General features: G+C 40.7%; 1 protein-coding gene across 1 annotated transcript in view; it reads right to left on the bottom strand.

Annotated features, from left to right (window-relative positions):
* Positions 1-9,609, bottom strand: part of LOC106814684 — a 38,336-nt gene extending 28,727 nt beyond the window's left edge. The window contains exon 1 of the mRNA XM_014819033.1: positions 9,425-9,609. Within this exon, the coding sequence (XP_014674519.1) occupies positions 9,425-9,495 (71 nt within the window). The 5' untranslated portion in view covers positions 9,496-9,609. The remainder of the gene's footprint in view (positions 1-9,424) is intronic.
* Positions 9,610-16,336: the final 6,727 nt, after the last annotated feature.

The following is a 16,336-nucleotide window of genomic DNA, read 5'->3' as shown; positions in this document are numbered from 1 at the left end:
ACGCCTTCGTATCGCGAAAATCCATAACGTGAATCATGTGTTTCTAATTGTACTGACCATATCAGTAATTATTATAATTTACTCCGCAAGCGAGGTTTGTCGCCCACTGTCCGTTTGTTTTTTACCTCGCAAGGAGGGTATGTTTTCGCCCCTGGTTAGGTTTGTTTTGTTGGTTTGTTTATTGGTTTGTCGTCAACACGATATGTAAAAAATAATACGGAACGGATTTTTGTATTGAATTTGTTTTTGGACGGAGTTGGCGTCTTGAGCCAACAGACCAATCGATTAGATTTTTGGGTGGTGATCCGGATTCCAGATATGGATCCAGGTTTTTTATATATTTTTATTTTTTTTGTGGAGACAACTTCGGACGCCCATTCAAAATTCATACAAATCATTGATCTATTTTCTCTTCAATTTTTTTTAAATGTTATGCAACTCTATATTGGGCGTACAGCAAGATGGTGGGGGGGACTGTTACGCTGTGGCGGCGTGCAGCTTGTCGCGGAATTGCGCGCAGGATCTGCGCTTATATGCGCTTGGGTATCAACACCTCCTTTTCAGCAACGCTTCTCTAGTAGTCCCCGTCTCATTGGACGGTTGGTCTTGGCCAAGAACAATCGATTAGAGTATTTGGTGGTGATCCGAATCCAGATTCTGGATCAACGTAATTTTTTGAAGGATTCTCATCAGTCTGGGCTGCCTGTCTGCCTGTTTGCTGTCTGTCCTGTCTGTCTGCCTGTTGTGATGTGTGTTGTGATGTGCTGGTGTGGTGTGGTGTGTGTGTGTGCTGTGTGTGGGGTGTGTGTGTCTGTTTTGTTTATCGGATATCCTGCTCTTCTGTCTACGCCCTCTATTTCGGGCTCCCTCGTTCTCATTCTGTCGCAATTAAACAAACGACCTTATGCACGTGCACGCACATACACGCCTGCGCGCACGATCCCACCACGCATGCACACAAGGTCGCACGTACGCATGCTTACGCGCGCACCGGGACATTAGGAGATATGATATGGCTGTTTTGTTTTGTATTTTGTTTTGTAAGATATGGGTATACTTGATATCGATCGAGGATAACAGCTACATTCCTTTCCATAAATTGTACATTTGTACACGTTAGACCTATATATCCTATGAACAGAATAATGTAATAGTGAACAACGTTAGCGATAGTGTTAATTATTGCAGTGTATTATCTAAAATAAACGGCGGCAAATCTGGGAGCTCAATTAATATAGCAACTTCTACAAACACGGAGAAGCTAATAATAAACCGTGACCAATTAACGTACAAAGGCTCGTAATAAATAACGAGTCTTCACTATAATAAACGAAGTGCACATGACGTCATGGGTGTCGCGCGAAACAACGATGGCATTATCTTTCCAATTGCCCTCTCCGATAATTTCATTACGTTTTCGTGCATTAAGTTCGATTAGACGCGTTAGTTTACTTACATGCGAGAGAAGAAGCATGCAACGAAGGCAAAACCGCGAGGAGTTTTAGCCCAGTGGTTGGCAGGCGGTTCGAAGACCTAATGGAAAGTATGCCCGTTTGTTACAGTTACTGACGTTAGTGTCTGTACACTGTTACTGTTACAGTCTGAGATGTAGCTGTGTACTCCTGTGTTTTTTTTTTTTTTTCTTATTTTTTTTTTTTTTTTTTTTCTACTATGTGCTTGTAAGTTGTAATTGTCATGGATTATTGTACTTGGTCGCTTACGTCCGGGACTGTAGTCTTGTTGTATGTCGGTGCAATAACTAGGCATACTCTTTCGCAATGCAAATCCGGGTTATACCGGTATAGAACTACTCATCTATACAGTCTCGCTCTGAGAATTACTACTAGTACTAGTACTAGTTACTAGCTTAGCGATGCGATTCGCTCGCGCCATATTGTCTATATTTTGAGCAACACATCATTTCAATCGAGTCAATGTAGCACTTTCAGATGACGTAACTTTTAAAAATATATATCAGATTATTAAATCAAACTTGGTAGTCTGAAGTGAGAAGCGCTCAACTCGTTCATTGTTACTTATTTTTCAGAATTTTTACCGTAACCGTTTTTGGATAAGAATCGTGCTAAAAACGCACACAAGCTAGAAACGGGGCTAGCAGCGACCTTGGCAAATGAAGCGCGCCCAGGCAAAACCGACAATTTTAAATCAGAACGGGACCAAAACTTTGAGCCGATTTTAGGCGTATAAGAATCAATTAATATCACTTGTTATTGAATATAAATTATAATTAATGCTAGGGAAACATACCTTACTGTTTATCTGTAAAGGGTGATTTCTTTTTCTGTTAAAATAGTTACATCAATAAATAGTGTAAATATTGTATTTCTTTAAATAACAAACGCTTCGAAAACCAACATTTCCAGACATCGAATGGAAAAAGAAACCACCACATATGCAATCCTCATTCAGTCACGATAACATATATTAGATACGTCAAATCATACCAATGAAAAAACAAGAGTTCTTATACTGCGCTTGAAAAGATTTTTGGAAACCAATCACCGTGGCATTACAAGCTAGGGGAATCTAAAGGGTGTAAGCTGTTTGCTGATTGGCTGAACGGACATGGCGTGTCACTCGTTTTTCCAGTGTTGGTAATAGACTGGTACCCGTTTGCCACTGACACGTAGTGTAGCGTTGTGGAACTAATCGACGGGTACCACAGTCGTACGCTGGGTAAACCGGGCAAGAAAGCTAGCCGCATGATGCAAGGCCTAACTTCAGATGTTAGACGTGGTTAGCTTGTCGCAGTATTTATTATTATTTTAGATGTTCTCTGCAATTTTATCCAGAATTTACACAAAGATAGAAGCCTATATTTAGTTTGATATTAGTCTGGTAATACACGTGAGTTTGTATTTGAACGAACATGACTGAATATGAGGTTCAAAATGTAAACAACTGGAAACTAGGTGGTGTAATTTCTAGTTTGACTGGACTCGTTGCTGATTAGTTTAATTAATAATTATATCTATCAATTCCATTATTAGTGCTTGTGCGCAATTAAATAAAGAAAATAAACTTCAATTACGGCTCGCGTTTTATTAGATGCCTCTCCATTAAGTGTGTCTCGAACTGCACAGTTCAAAACTGTTTACGACAAACTACTTTTTGTATTTACTCCGCGTTCTTTGGTGTTTCTGCATATATAATTAGATTCATACAATTTTCATGTTAATTGCTCTACATATATACTACGGACGTGTTTGCTATGCACTATAGTATGCGCTGTATTTCTGGCAAGCTTATAAGTAGGAAATTATTTCATTAATTCATTGTTCGATTTTTGATAATTTTACATTTTTCCCAAAAATTGATGTCCATATACAATTCCCCTTGCACACTTTACATTACTTTACTCAAGCATATTTCACATACTATGGTGTCCGGCCAATTACTATGCCAAATTTTTTATATCTAGAGCGTGAAACTATGTTTTATTTGAACCAGACAATAATACTTTTTGTTACGGAAAACGGGCAGCTCGAAAGTTTGACTTTCAAAAAAATTTTTCAATTTCCTCCAAATTTGCTGAATATAAAATAATTGCGTGCCATTTAAATGTAATTTTCTTTGAGAAACATGCTCTAAAGGATGCCAGTTTTCTTACCAGTACATAAATTCTCAGTGGGTGGTAGGTAGGCAGCACCCTAATTAATTTTACCTCAAAAGGAGAATTGCCTCAACCAAAACATTTTTTGGGTTCTGGTGCCGTCTCTGATACAAAACATAAATTGGCTGGGATACGGAGCATATTTATTACGATACTATAAAAGATGCGGAAGGCAGTCTCGTAGGTTGCAGTTAATAGTCATTGTTATATAAGCAGATCATCATCCGTTATTGCAAGCTCGAGCGAAGTTGATATGGGTGTATGAACTTATTTACTTTGCAATTGAACAAACAAAATCTTTACGCGGGCTGCTTTCAGAACACACACTCGGAAACGGCCTGAGAAAATTAACCCCAGCGACGTTCACTAAATCCGCGATTAGCTCCTAAAACCCATTAAACCAATCATGAACAATTCAAGTATCACTGTTTTAATCTACTGGTGAGATCTATGCCAGTGTGCTATTTATGGGCTTATACCTTTATCTATAAAATTTTTCGACCAGTATCCCTCAGTACTAGACATACTACTACTACTAGATGTCTAGAGCCTGCATTACTCATTTTACTGGAGCTGGAGGCCATAAGTTCTATAACATTAACAGACATCATGATGTGTCACGCAGGTCTGGAACTGTAGTTTAATCTGTGGGTGTAACTGTATTACTGTAGGTGTAACTGTCTGCAATCATACTTTAGAAGCACCCCAACCATATACATATGTCGATCACCTATGCATATCATCATCAGCCTCTTGTGTATCATCACCAAGCATTAACCCCACCCCTTTTAGCACTCTATATGTATTTATTACCTAAAACCGAACGTTGTTCCAACCCCTCATCATGTTGTATGTATGCAGGTCATACATATTACGAGTGTATAGAATAGACACATCATTCTAAGTTATTAGCCTGCAAAGTGTGACATTAGGCTTAAAGCCTTACAAACAGGAGTTAAAAAAACTAGATGTTCACACAAGTTTGTTATGATGAGACCATTATGTATCATGTAAATTTACAGACCTTAAACGATCATTGCGAGAATTTTGCTCAGAAAAACTAAATATAGCTGAAGTATAGTCTCACCCTGACAGCGAAATATCACTGATTACACGAACATTCAAAACACCAATTATTTTATGCATTTATAGCATAGAAAAAGTTGATTTTGACCACATATACAGCAATAAATTTTTCGGAGTCAGGACTTTTCAAAATCACAAATGGCCGTCTCAAACAACGCGACATAATTAAACAAAGGCGGCATCTATTTGTGTGTGATAATCCGCAGTGAATTGATACATCGATTTGATCCACTTCTCTCTTCCGTTTCGTTTATATAGTCCCTAGGACTTTTGAAGACTAATATTTATGAGGTTACAAACGTTACACCTCTTGTTTGTGTTACGCTGTGGTTTACATCTGACAAAAATATCGTTCCGGTGCGATTTTGCATTACTTGCACCCTTGCTTGACGTTTCGCCGGATACCGCGGAGAAAGTGTGCGAGACATGACAGCGAATCAACAAGGAGAAACGCAAAATTGATAATCGTGCAATGGTTTCATGTACTTTGCATGCGGTTCTCAAGACATGATTTAATCTGTTATTTCAACAAATTACTGTTTACTCAAGCAACAACAGGTCACGGCATTCTTGTTCGCTTGAGTGTTTAAAGCAGCTCGCAGCTCGCAAATACCGTATTTCTGGAGCCGCGAATCAGCGTGTGAACACTCGGCCGCGTATTTGTCTCAGATTCGGTATTTCGCAAATACCGTATTTCTGGAGCCGCGAATCAGCGTGTGAACACTCGGCCGCGTATTTGTCTCAGATTCGGTATTTCGCAAATACCGTATTTCATAAATACGAGGTCTCGTGTGAACGAGGCTTATCTTACTAATAAATCCAAAAAGGTAGTCTAAGTAGGCGTGTTACGTAATGTGTTCCAGTAAAAAAACATTACGAAGATCCTTAACTTGATAAACGTTTTTTTTTTATTGACTGCTATTAATAGTATTATCAAGAGCGTATTAAGAAGGTACTTAATACGCTCTTGGTATTATATAATTAGAAATGCGTTTCTACGGAAAATCTCTCAACTAAAAGATGCATTATAATAACAACACTATCGATGCAACTAAACATGTTAACAATATTACATGTTATGTTTACGTTACATGTAATGTTACACATATTAATTGTACAATGCAGTATCATGGTAACACTGTTAGGCAAAAAAAAGTCTCTTGAATTGTAGTTACTGGGATCGAGGGAGAGGAAGGAACACTATTGTCAGCGGGCGAGAGTATCACCAGAGAGCGTTTCACGAGTCCGGGGCTATAACCAAGCGCGTAGCCAGGGGGGTCCTGGGGGCCCTAGGACCCCCAATCAAAATCAAAATCCCAAAAAAAATTTCAAACATTTCAACAACAAAAAAGTCACAGCATGGTCGGGTTAGGTTTCGATGTAGGGCTGCAGAGGAAATAGTCTTGTCAACAAAACAGTGTTTAAATTGATTTTAAAGCACTATTTTTACATTTAACTAAAAAAAAAATTTCAGACCCTTGTTACTCGCCCGAGAACCCCCCCCCTCCTCAATCCAAATTCCTGGCTATGCCCTTGGCCATAACGTCTCAACAGAGTCTAGGTGTGGGGTGTGGTGAACTAACATTGCGAGTAGTATAGGGTACAAAAGACGTGCCATACACTTTTTTATTTATTTGAAGGTTCATAATAGCAACTTTCGCGTTTTAAGTAATATATAATTACAATATCTATAACTACTGATACTTTGTAATATATCACATGTACAAATAAATCAGCCCTCCACCTTGCCGGTTGTTTTCAAATACTGCTGCGATTGGTGCAGCGCTACAGGTGACGATCAAGTGAAATTTTTACATGGATTTTTTATCCGACAAGTAACTGATATTTTTCCAGGGCGGACTGGGCTGAGCTCAGACTCGTGCACATGCACAGAGTCAGAGTGGCTGTGATGCTATAAGAAAACTGGGCAATCCGGTGGGTAACTTCTAACTTGCCAGATTTGTCTGTACTCGTGCGCCCGCGCTCCGTGCGTTCACTCGGTATATGTGCAAATACACGCGGGCATGTTTACATTACCATGTATGTCTATTACACGTATGTCTACCGGTGCGTGTATATATATGTATCAACAATGTATAAAGCTTGTTTCAAACTGAATATAACATTATTTGCATTGAAATCATTTAAATAAATATTAGGTATATACTGCTAGGTCTCGGGCAACCCAATACTAAATCATATTGATAAATCTAAACGTTGTGTATAATAAATTCAAGTTATGGCAACTACGTCTGAAATAAAACAATATAAACGATACAGATAAAACTCATGCGACAGCGGTACTTAACAATGACGAACCACCATGACGTGTTGTCAACTGGCATAGTCATTACGTGTGCATAAATTTTATTTACGACTTAGTACTAGACACGGCCAGTTTTTGAGTTAAAAATCCCAATCATTTTTTTGAAAAATTACATGAAGGCGAGTTTTCCTTACGTATCGCGAGTAAAGTGGTAACAAGGGCGCAACCACGTGTTGAAAGTTGGGGGGGGGGTCTCAAGCAGCCAATAGCAACGTGATCTGCGGGCGAGCGAATATCACGTATTTCAGCGTGTTAATGGAAGTGTTGCATTAAGTGATGTCATTAATGACAATCAATCAATCATTCAATCAATTCATCATTCATCATTCATTCATCATCATTCATCATTCAATCAATGCATCAAATCATTCAATCATTCAATCAATCAATGACATCAAGTGATGTCATTAATGACATTACTAGGATCATGTATACATAAAATACCAAAATGTTTTATTAATTAGATTAAGCTAGTAGTAAAGCTACACACAGACTGTGCTAACTGTGTGCCACAGTTAGCATGATTAAGATGAAGAGGAAAATAATAATGCAAAACAGTGTCTGACACGTGAAAACAGAGAACAGTGTTAGAAACCAAATGTGACCTTCCTTGAGTCACACTTTCCAACAAAATATTTTGCAATTGCTTCAATATCGATTCCATCTGTCATGTCTTGATGAACGTGCAAAACAGCAAGGTGGTTGAGCCTTGCCTGGGCCATTGAGCTTCGAAGATAAGTCTTCAGCCGACGCAGACCAGAAAAGCTTCTCTCTGCTTTTGCACTGCTACAGGGAATAGTAAGCAGAAGTCGCAGGAATGTGTCCACTTGATTAAACAGCTTTAGCAGCGATTAGCAGAACGGTGCCGCGCCGCTTGTGTGGAGATACGTAGCTATATAGACACAGTTGGCTTGCGAACGCGTGGTGAATGTCTTGCTCGTTCCATGCACGTGAGATTGCATGTACTATGTAGGTCGAAACTGTCGAATCTAAATGATATTAACAAGGGTTCTATTTAGATATCTGAATCTGAATCACAGTTATTACACTGCACTTGACCACCTGGGGTTTTTATTTATTTTAACTTTCACCTGTGAAATATGGATGTTTCACGATAATAAACGCTTATCGGACTATTTTGGACCTCACCAGAAAATAAGGTGTTCCAGAAGTTGGGGAGGTCCACATAAAAGTATCCCCCCCCCAGTGGTTGCGCCCGTGAGTGGTAATAATCTATCAATTTTTGCTGGACTTATCGTAATGCAGAGTATTAGTACACAGTATTTTACTGTGTAAATTACTTTGAAGATAGCATCTAACTCGCCGGATAGCATCTAACTCGGTGGCGTTGCGAGACATATATTAGATATGAGAGAATGGGGGAATGTGAGCGGACAGGAAGGAATTTAGAGAGAGAGAGAGAGAGAGAGAGAGAGAGAGAGAGAGAGTGTATGATGTGGTCAAATCAATTTTTCTATGCTATAACTGCATAAAATATTGGTGTTTTGAATGTTGGTGTAATCAGTGATATTTTCGCTGTCAGGTGAGACTATATTCAGCTATATTTAGTTTTTCTGAGCAAAATTCTCGCAATGATCGTTTTAAGGTCTGTAAATTTACATGATACATAATGGTCCATCATAAAAAACTTGTGTGAACATCTAGTTTTTTTTAACTCCTGTGTTTAAGGCTTTAAGCCTAATGTCACACTTTGCAGGCTAATAACTTAGAATGATGTGTCTATTCTACCTAATATTATGACCTGCATACATACAACATGATGATGGGTTGGGAACAAGTTCGGTTTAGGTAATAAATACTAATATAATGCTAAAAGGGGTGGGGTTATGCTTGGTGATGATACACAATGATGCTGATGATGATATGCATATGGTGATGACATATGTATAGGTTGGGGTGTTCTAAAGTATGATTGAGACAGTTACACCCTACAGTATACAGTTACACCCTACAGATTAAACTACAGTTCAGACTTGCGTGACACACATGTATGTCTGTTAATGTTATAAACTTATGGCCTCCAGGCTCCAGTAAATTGAGTAATGCAGGCTCTAGACATCTAGTAGTAGTAGTACTAGTACTAGTACTAGTACTAGTAGTAATTCTAGAAGCTAGACTGTATAGATGGTAGATGTCTATACCGTATACGGTTTGCATTGCGAAAGATGTATGCCTAGTTATTGCACCGACAATACAATCACAGACTACAGTACCGACGTAGCGACCAAGTCAATAATGCCATGACAATTACAACTTACAAGGCTACATAGTACACAGGAGAGTACACAGCTACACTCACACTGTACACAGTACAGTGTACAGACACTAACTCAGTAACTGTAACTAAACGGGCATACTTTTCCATTTGGTCTTTCGAACCGCCTGCCAACCACTGGGCTAAAACTCCTCGGCGGTTGCTTCGTTGCATGCTTCTTTCTCTCCATGTAAGTAAACTACGCGTCTAATTCGAAACTTAATGCACGAAACGTATGAAATTATCGGAGGAGCAATGGAAAGATAATGCCATCTTGTTTGCGCCAACCATGACGTCATGTGCACTTGTTTATTATTAGTGAAGACTCGTTATTATTACGAGCCTTTGTACTTAATTTGGTAGCGTTTTATTATTACTTCTCGTGTTTGTAGAAGTTTCTATATTAATTGAGCTCAGATTTTGCCCGTTTATTTTATGATAATACACTGCAATAATTTAACACTATCGCTAACGTTGGTTTCACTATTACATTATTCTGTTACATAGGATAGGTCTAGACGTGTACAAATGTACAATTTATGGTAAAGTGAATGTATTGGTTATCCTCGATCGATATTAAATGTATACCCATATATTACAAAACAATATACAAAACAAACCCCATACATATCTATAATGTCCCGGTGTGCGCGCGTAAGCATGCGTACGTGCATACTTGTGTGCATGCGTGTGGGATCGTGCGCGCAGGCGTGTATGCGCGTGCACGTGCATGGTCGTTTGTTTAATTGCGACAGAATGAGAAAGAGGGAGCCCGAAATAGAGGGGCGAGACAGAGAGGCAGATAGTCCGATAAACAGACAGACACACACACACACACACACACAACCAGGCAGACAGACAGACGACAGGCAGACAAGGCAGACGGAGACTAGACCCTGAGAGAATCTTCCAAAAAATGTTTGATCCAGATCTGGATTGATTCACCGACCAAATATAATCGATTGTTCTTGGCCAAGACACCGTCCAGTGAGACGGATACTAGAGAACGTTGCGAAAAGGAGTGTGTTGATCCAACGCTATAAGCGCAGATCCTTTCGACGATTAGCGGATAGCAGGCACAGAGTAAAGTCGCCCCCCGATCTTTGCTGGTACCAAATATATGAGTTTGATAAAATTTAAAAAATTGAAGAATAGATGATGTTTTTTATGATTTTTGAATGGCGGTCCGAAGTTTTCGCACAAAATAATAAATTATAAAATACTGGATCAGATTGGATCGGATCACACAAAATCTATCGATTGGTTGTTGGACGTAGACAACCGTCAAAAAAATTCATGAATCGTCGTATTTTTGCATATGTGTTGAAGAAAAAAATAACAACAACATAAATAACGGGGGCAAATACTGTCTTTTGGGGAGGTAAAAAAAATAACGGCAGGGCGAAAAAACTCTGGGGAGGTAATTATAATTATTTGATATGGCAGGTATTCAGGAAACATGATTCACGTTATGGATTTTCGAGATACAGGGTTTTTTGGAACGCATTACTTAGTAGATGGGTTAGATTGTGCAAGTACACATGAATGTGACGCAAGCTCTGCACATACCTGACTGCGAGGAGTTTGAATTAGAATCTTGGTAAGCAGGGATGAACCCGAGGATATGCTTGCGTCACCAAGTTGGATTCACGGATAAAAATTAAAGTGTAGCTATAACCGGTAGATTTATGATACGTTACCGACAAGAGAGAGAGATCGAGAAGCGGGAAGAGGAGGAAAGAGAGAGAGAGAGGAGGGAGAGAGAGAGAGAGAGAGAGAGAGAGAGAGACAGCCAGAGGTTGGAAGAAAAGAGATAGAGTGGAGAGGAGAGAAGAGAAGAGAGAGAGAGAGAGAGAGAGAGAGAGAGAGAGAGAGGGGAAAGAGAGAGAGAGAGTGGAGGGATAGAGAAAGAGGAGAGAGGAGAGAGGAGAGAGAGAGAGGAGGAGCAAGAGAGAGGAGAGCGGCGCGGTGAGAAGAGAGAGAGAGGAGAGAGAGAGAGAGGAGAGAGAGAGAGAGAGAAGAACAGAGAGAGAGAGAGAGAGAGAGAGAAAGAGAGAGAGAGAGAGGAGGAGGAGTGAGAGAGAGAGAGAGAGAGAGAGAGAGAAGAGGAGAGAATGGAGAGAGGAGAGAGAGAGGAGAAGAGAGCGAGAGGGAGAAGAGAAGAGAGGAGAGAGAGAGTGAGAGGGGAGAGGGAGGAGAGCAGAGAGAGAGAGGGAGAGAGAATGAGAGAGGAGAGAGAGATAGAGAGGCAGAGACTGAGATGGAAGAGAGAAGAGAAGAGAAAGAAGAGAGAGGAGAGAGAGAGAGAGAGAGAGGAGAGAGAGAGGGGGGGATCACATATCTTCTCAGAGATTTGTGAACCGTGTCGTGGATGTGTAGAAGTCTTCGACACAATGTCACTACCACGACCTGTGCGAAATTATCACACGAGATGGCGGATCGTACAAAGTATTCCTATATGTTATTTTTTTTATTGTTTTAGAATGGAATTTCGATTGTATACGAACTGGCGTCTTGTAACGCTATAGGCCGCGTTCACAGTAGCAAGAAAGCGGTATTTAGCGTTCACGGAGACGAGGGCAAAATGGCGCGGTCGCAAGAATAACGGTAGTTAAACAGATCCGGTATTTGATGTAAATACCGCTTCCAGACCGATATTTGCCGTCTTTGAGAATACGGATCTCTGACGCACATTTCTAGTGTGAAAGCTATACGATTCTGAAGCCGCGTATTTTATAAGAGCTGTCTGCGATCGACGTTCAGTGTAAGCCGAGTTGGCACTGTCGAGGCGAGCAGTCCTAGTATTGTTATTCGGCAGTTGGTGCGCATTGCAGTTGTTTATTTCGCATTGTTCGCTTGTGTTTAAACGCAGGCGTGCCGCAGATCGGCAATACGGGTATTTCTTGATAGACAGAGAGCGGAGATAAAAGATCGTGTGAACTAGAGATCCGTTTCAACGGCGCGTATTTGTCCTCAGCACTTCGTATTTCTCGTCAATACCTTCCTGTATCTTCCTTAATAATACGAGGTTCTGTTGTGAAGTAGGCTTTTACTAATATATCAAAAGGTATCTACAGTAGGCTGTTACGTAATGTTGCTTTCTCATGTAAAATACCTTCGACTGAATCTATTGATCATATCTGTTCTCTTATCTCTCGACTGTATTAAAGATATCTAGTAGAGGGATATTAGAAGTACTCTTAATTCTAATCATTTGTAGTACTCGCTGCTTGTATTAAATCATTCAGAAATGGTATAGCGTTTCTGCGGGAAGAAATATCTCTCTCTATACCGAAAGTCGGCGTACAGATGCATTCATATACTCAACATACCACTTCATCGATGCACTAAATTCATAGTTTACATCTCATAATCTCACATTGTTATGTGATTTGACGTTACATGTATGTACATAATCAAGTTAATTGTTATCAGGATCGCGCTCTAATGGAATCATGTTTACGCTAAAAAAAGTCTCTTGAAATTGTAGTAACAACCTCCAGTGTCAGGAGTCGATCGAGAGAGAAAGGAGCACGTGATTGTCAGAGAACGAGAAGTGCTCACACCCCCAAGCAGCACAGACACAAACAAAGAAACAACGCACCCAACCAAAGAAATTTCCAACTGAGACAGCCGAGGGGATATATATACTTACTCCACTGAGGAAAACGCGCACCCGCAAATGTTTCCCTCCTCCCCACCAGAACGGACACCCGCCCCACAAAATGTTCCCCCACCATGCCACAGGCTCAGTACACCGCACCCCCAACACCCCCCACCGCCGGAGATCTGCCCAACACCCCCAGCCCCCCCACTACCACCCGAAAACCCAGCAAAGAGATAATTACCGCGGGGTACGCTATAATTACCGCGTGATGCGCGTTAGTCCAGGGGGGCTATGGGGCGCCTCTGAGATCTCCATACTCAATCAAAATCCAAAAAAATTCAACATTTCAGTACAAGCTAATACAGTCAGGCATCGCGCAAGATGGTCGGGTCGTACGTAGGGTCTCTTTTGATGAGCAGTGGACTTGTATGCTGGAAGTGCGCTGGCAGCAGGATAGGGGCTCGGTATATCGGGTCAATCAACATAGGGGTCTAATTCGGTGTTAATAAGAGGCGAAGGTGTGGTGAGGATGTGACGTTGGAGTTGCAGTCTTCGATAGCTACCTCGAGGTGCATTTAGGTTCTGATAGGCGTCTAGAGTCAATAAAATATCAGATAGCGGTATCGCGAGTTGGATCAGAAAGATTCACTCGCGACGACAGGGCCCGTGGGCCCATGGCATCATAGGGCGGATCACTCGAGCGGAGGATAGCGTGCTATGACAGGGAGGAGAGCCTTATTAGCAAGGAACCGGGTGCGATTGCTCGGGGGCGAGCTAATATACTGTGATGTGTACAGAATTGATGGGTGTTGAGGCGAAGTGGGGAGTAGGGAGGCTGGTTTCGAGTGTGCTAGGGTGTGGTGTGTGAACTAAGCCTATTTTTGCGCATGTCTCATGTTGATTCTTCGGGTCTATTCACCTTACAATTCGTAACCAGTTTGCTCGTCATACTACTTCTTTTTCTTTCTACTTTATTTTGAGTTCATCATATTGAAGCAAACTTGTTCGCTCGTTTTAGAGTAATTACTATTCAATCGTCGTTCTGCTATATTGCTAAACTACATCCTATTTTCTCTCTCTCGATCTTTCATATCGGTAATCATAGCTCTTCACATTGTAGATATAATCATCAGGGCCTGCCACGCTTCGCGTCTTCTCTTCTAATATACTGTAACGGCTGAGTATTGGTGCAGCGTCTACATGGTGAGGATAACGGACACACTCTTATCTATTCGGTCTCGGTTTGTTCGGGTGCGGGATTTTGTATCGCTCAAAAGAGGGAGGTGCTTGTCTATGCTGAGTATTGTTTCTCCAGATCTGGTCGGCTGCGCTGAGGTCTCAGACTCGTCGCCATGCTCTAGAGTCCAGAGTGGCTGTGATGTCTAATAAAACAATCATCGGGGGTTCTGGGGTGGCAATCCGGTGGTGATCGGTTCTTACTTGCGCAGATTTTGTGCTGTAGCTTCGTGCCTCGGCCCCGCTCGCGGCGTCTCTTTCACTGCTCGTTATATGATGGGCAAATACAGCGCCGTGTTTTACACATACGATGTGTAATGGTCTATTATCAACGTACGGTCTACGGTGTGCCGTGCTATATATATCTTTTCTATCCTCTCATAGTTTACTCTCTCTCTCATGCTCGTTCTTCAAACTGCGTATCATTAAGTGACATCTCGTATCTTTCATGTCTGCCAAATCATTTCGTAAATAATATTAGTATACTCTACTGGCTAAGGTCTGGTCAACTAACTTAAGCTGACAACCCATTTTTACTTGTGCGATCATCTAATCTATTATTACTCGGTTGTAGCCTCCATTAATCTAAAATTGATTATTCGGTCTAACATCAGTTTCGTATAATATCACGCTCTCTATCTAAACGATCACAGATACAAATGTGATGCGAAGCGGGTAACTTAACATGCGAACCACATGGACGTGTTGTAACTGGCATAGTCATCTAGTGGTTTGCATAATTTTTTATTAGCGACTTAGTAGTAGACAGGCCAGTTTTGAGTTGCTACATCAAAAAACTCCCATCATTTTTTGAAAAATTTAGATGAGTCGAGTTTTTCTTAGTATCGCGATAAGTGTACAAGGGCGGAAACCCGTGTTGAAGTGGGGGGGGGTTAGCAGAGACCAATTAGACGTGAGTCTGGCCGGCGGAAGCGAACTACTCAGTATTTCAGTAGGTCTTAATTTGGAGAGTGTGGGCTTAGTGATGTCATTATTGCATGCAATCATCACTCATTCAATAATTCATTCTTCATCATTCATTCATCATCATTCATCATTCAATCAATTCATCAAATATTCAATCATTCATATGCATGAATCAATGATGGTCATAATGAAATTACTAGGATGCATTTATAGATCAAATCAAAATGTTTATTCTTAGATTAGCTAAGTAGCTCAAAGCACACACAGACTGTGCTAATGGTGACCACAGTTACGCATCGAATTCAAGATGAAGGAGGAAATCATAATGCAAAAGCTGTATGACACGGAAAGAGACAGTGTTTAGAAGCCAATGTGACGTTCCTTTGAGTCAATTTCACAAATATTTTGCAATTGCTTGAATATAGATTCGCATTTGTCATGTATTGATGAAGTGCAAATAAAGAAGGTGGTTGAGGCTTTGCTGGGCATTGAGCTTCAAAGATTAAGTTTCTCAGCAGACGCAGACAGAAAGCTCTCTGCTGCTTTTGCACTGTACAGGGAATAGTAAGGGAGAAGTCGCAGAATATGTGTCCCTTGCTTGAAGAAGCTAGCAGCGATTAGAGAAGGTGGGCGGTTCGTGTGTGGAGTTACGTAGCTATTATAGAACAGTTCGCTGCGAAGCGCGTGGTGAATGTCTTGGTCCGTTCCCATGGCCCGTGAGATTGTCTTACTATTCTAGGTGAAACTGTCGATTTTAATGATATTAAGAAGGTTTCTAATTTAGATATCGGTCTGAATTTGCATCAATTGATTGGCTGCATTGACACCTGGGTTTTTATTTATTTTAATTATACTGTGTAATATGGATTGTTTTACGATAATAACCTTATCGACATTTTTGGCTCACCCGAAAATAAGGTGTTCAGAGTTAGGGAGGTCCACATAAAAGTTCCCCCAGTGTTGCGCCCGGTGAGTGGTAATAATCTATCAATTTTTGCTGGTTATAGTTAATGCAGATATTAGTAACCCCAAAAGTATTTCCTGTGTAATTACTTTTGAGATGATCTACTCGCGATAGCATTTATAGTGGAGTTGGAGACATATATTAGATATATTAGAATGGGGGGGGATGTGAGGACAGGAAGGAATTTAGAGAGGAGAGAGAGAGAGGAGGAGAGGGGAGAGAGAGAGAGAGAGAGAGAGGAGAGAGGAGAAGAGAGAGAGAGGAGAGAGCGAGAGTAGAGA

This window comes from Priapulus caudatus, unplaced genomic scaffold (genome assembly GCF_000485595.1).
Source record: "Priapulus caudatus unplaced genomic scaffold, Priapulus_caudatus-5.0.1 Scaffold27, whole genome shotgun sequence".
NCBI classification, from domain to species: domain Eukaryota; kingdom Metazoa; phylum Priapulida; class Priapulimorpha; order Priapulimorphida; family Priapulidae; genus Priapulus; species Priapulus caudatus.
This window is presented reverse-complemented; position numbering and strand designations above follow the sequence as displayed.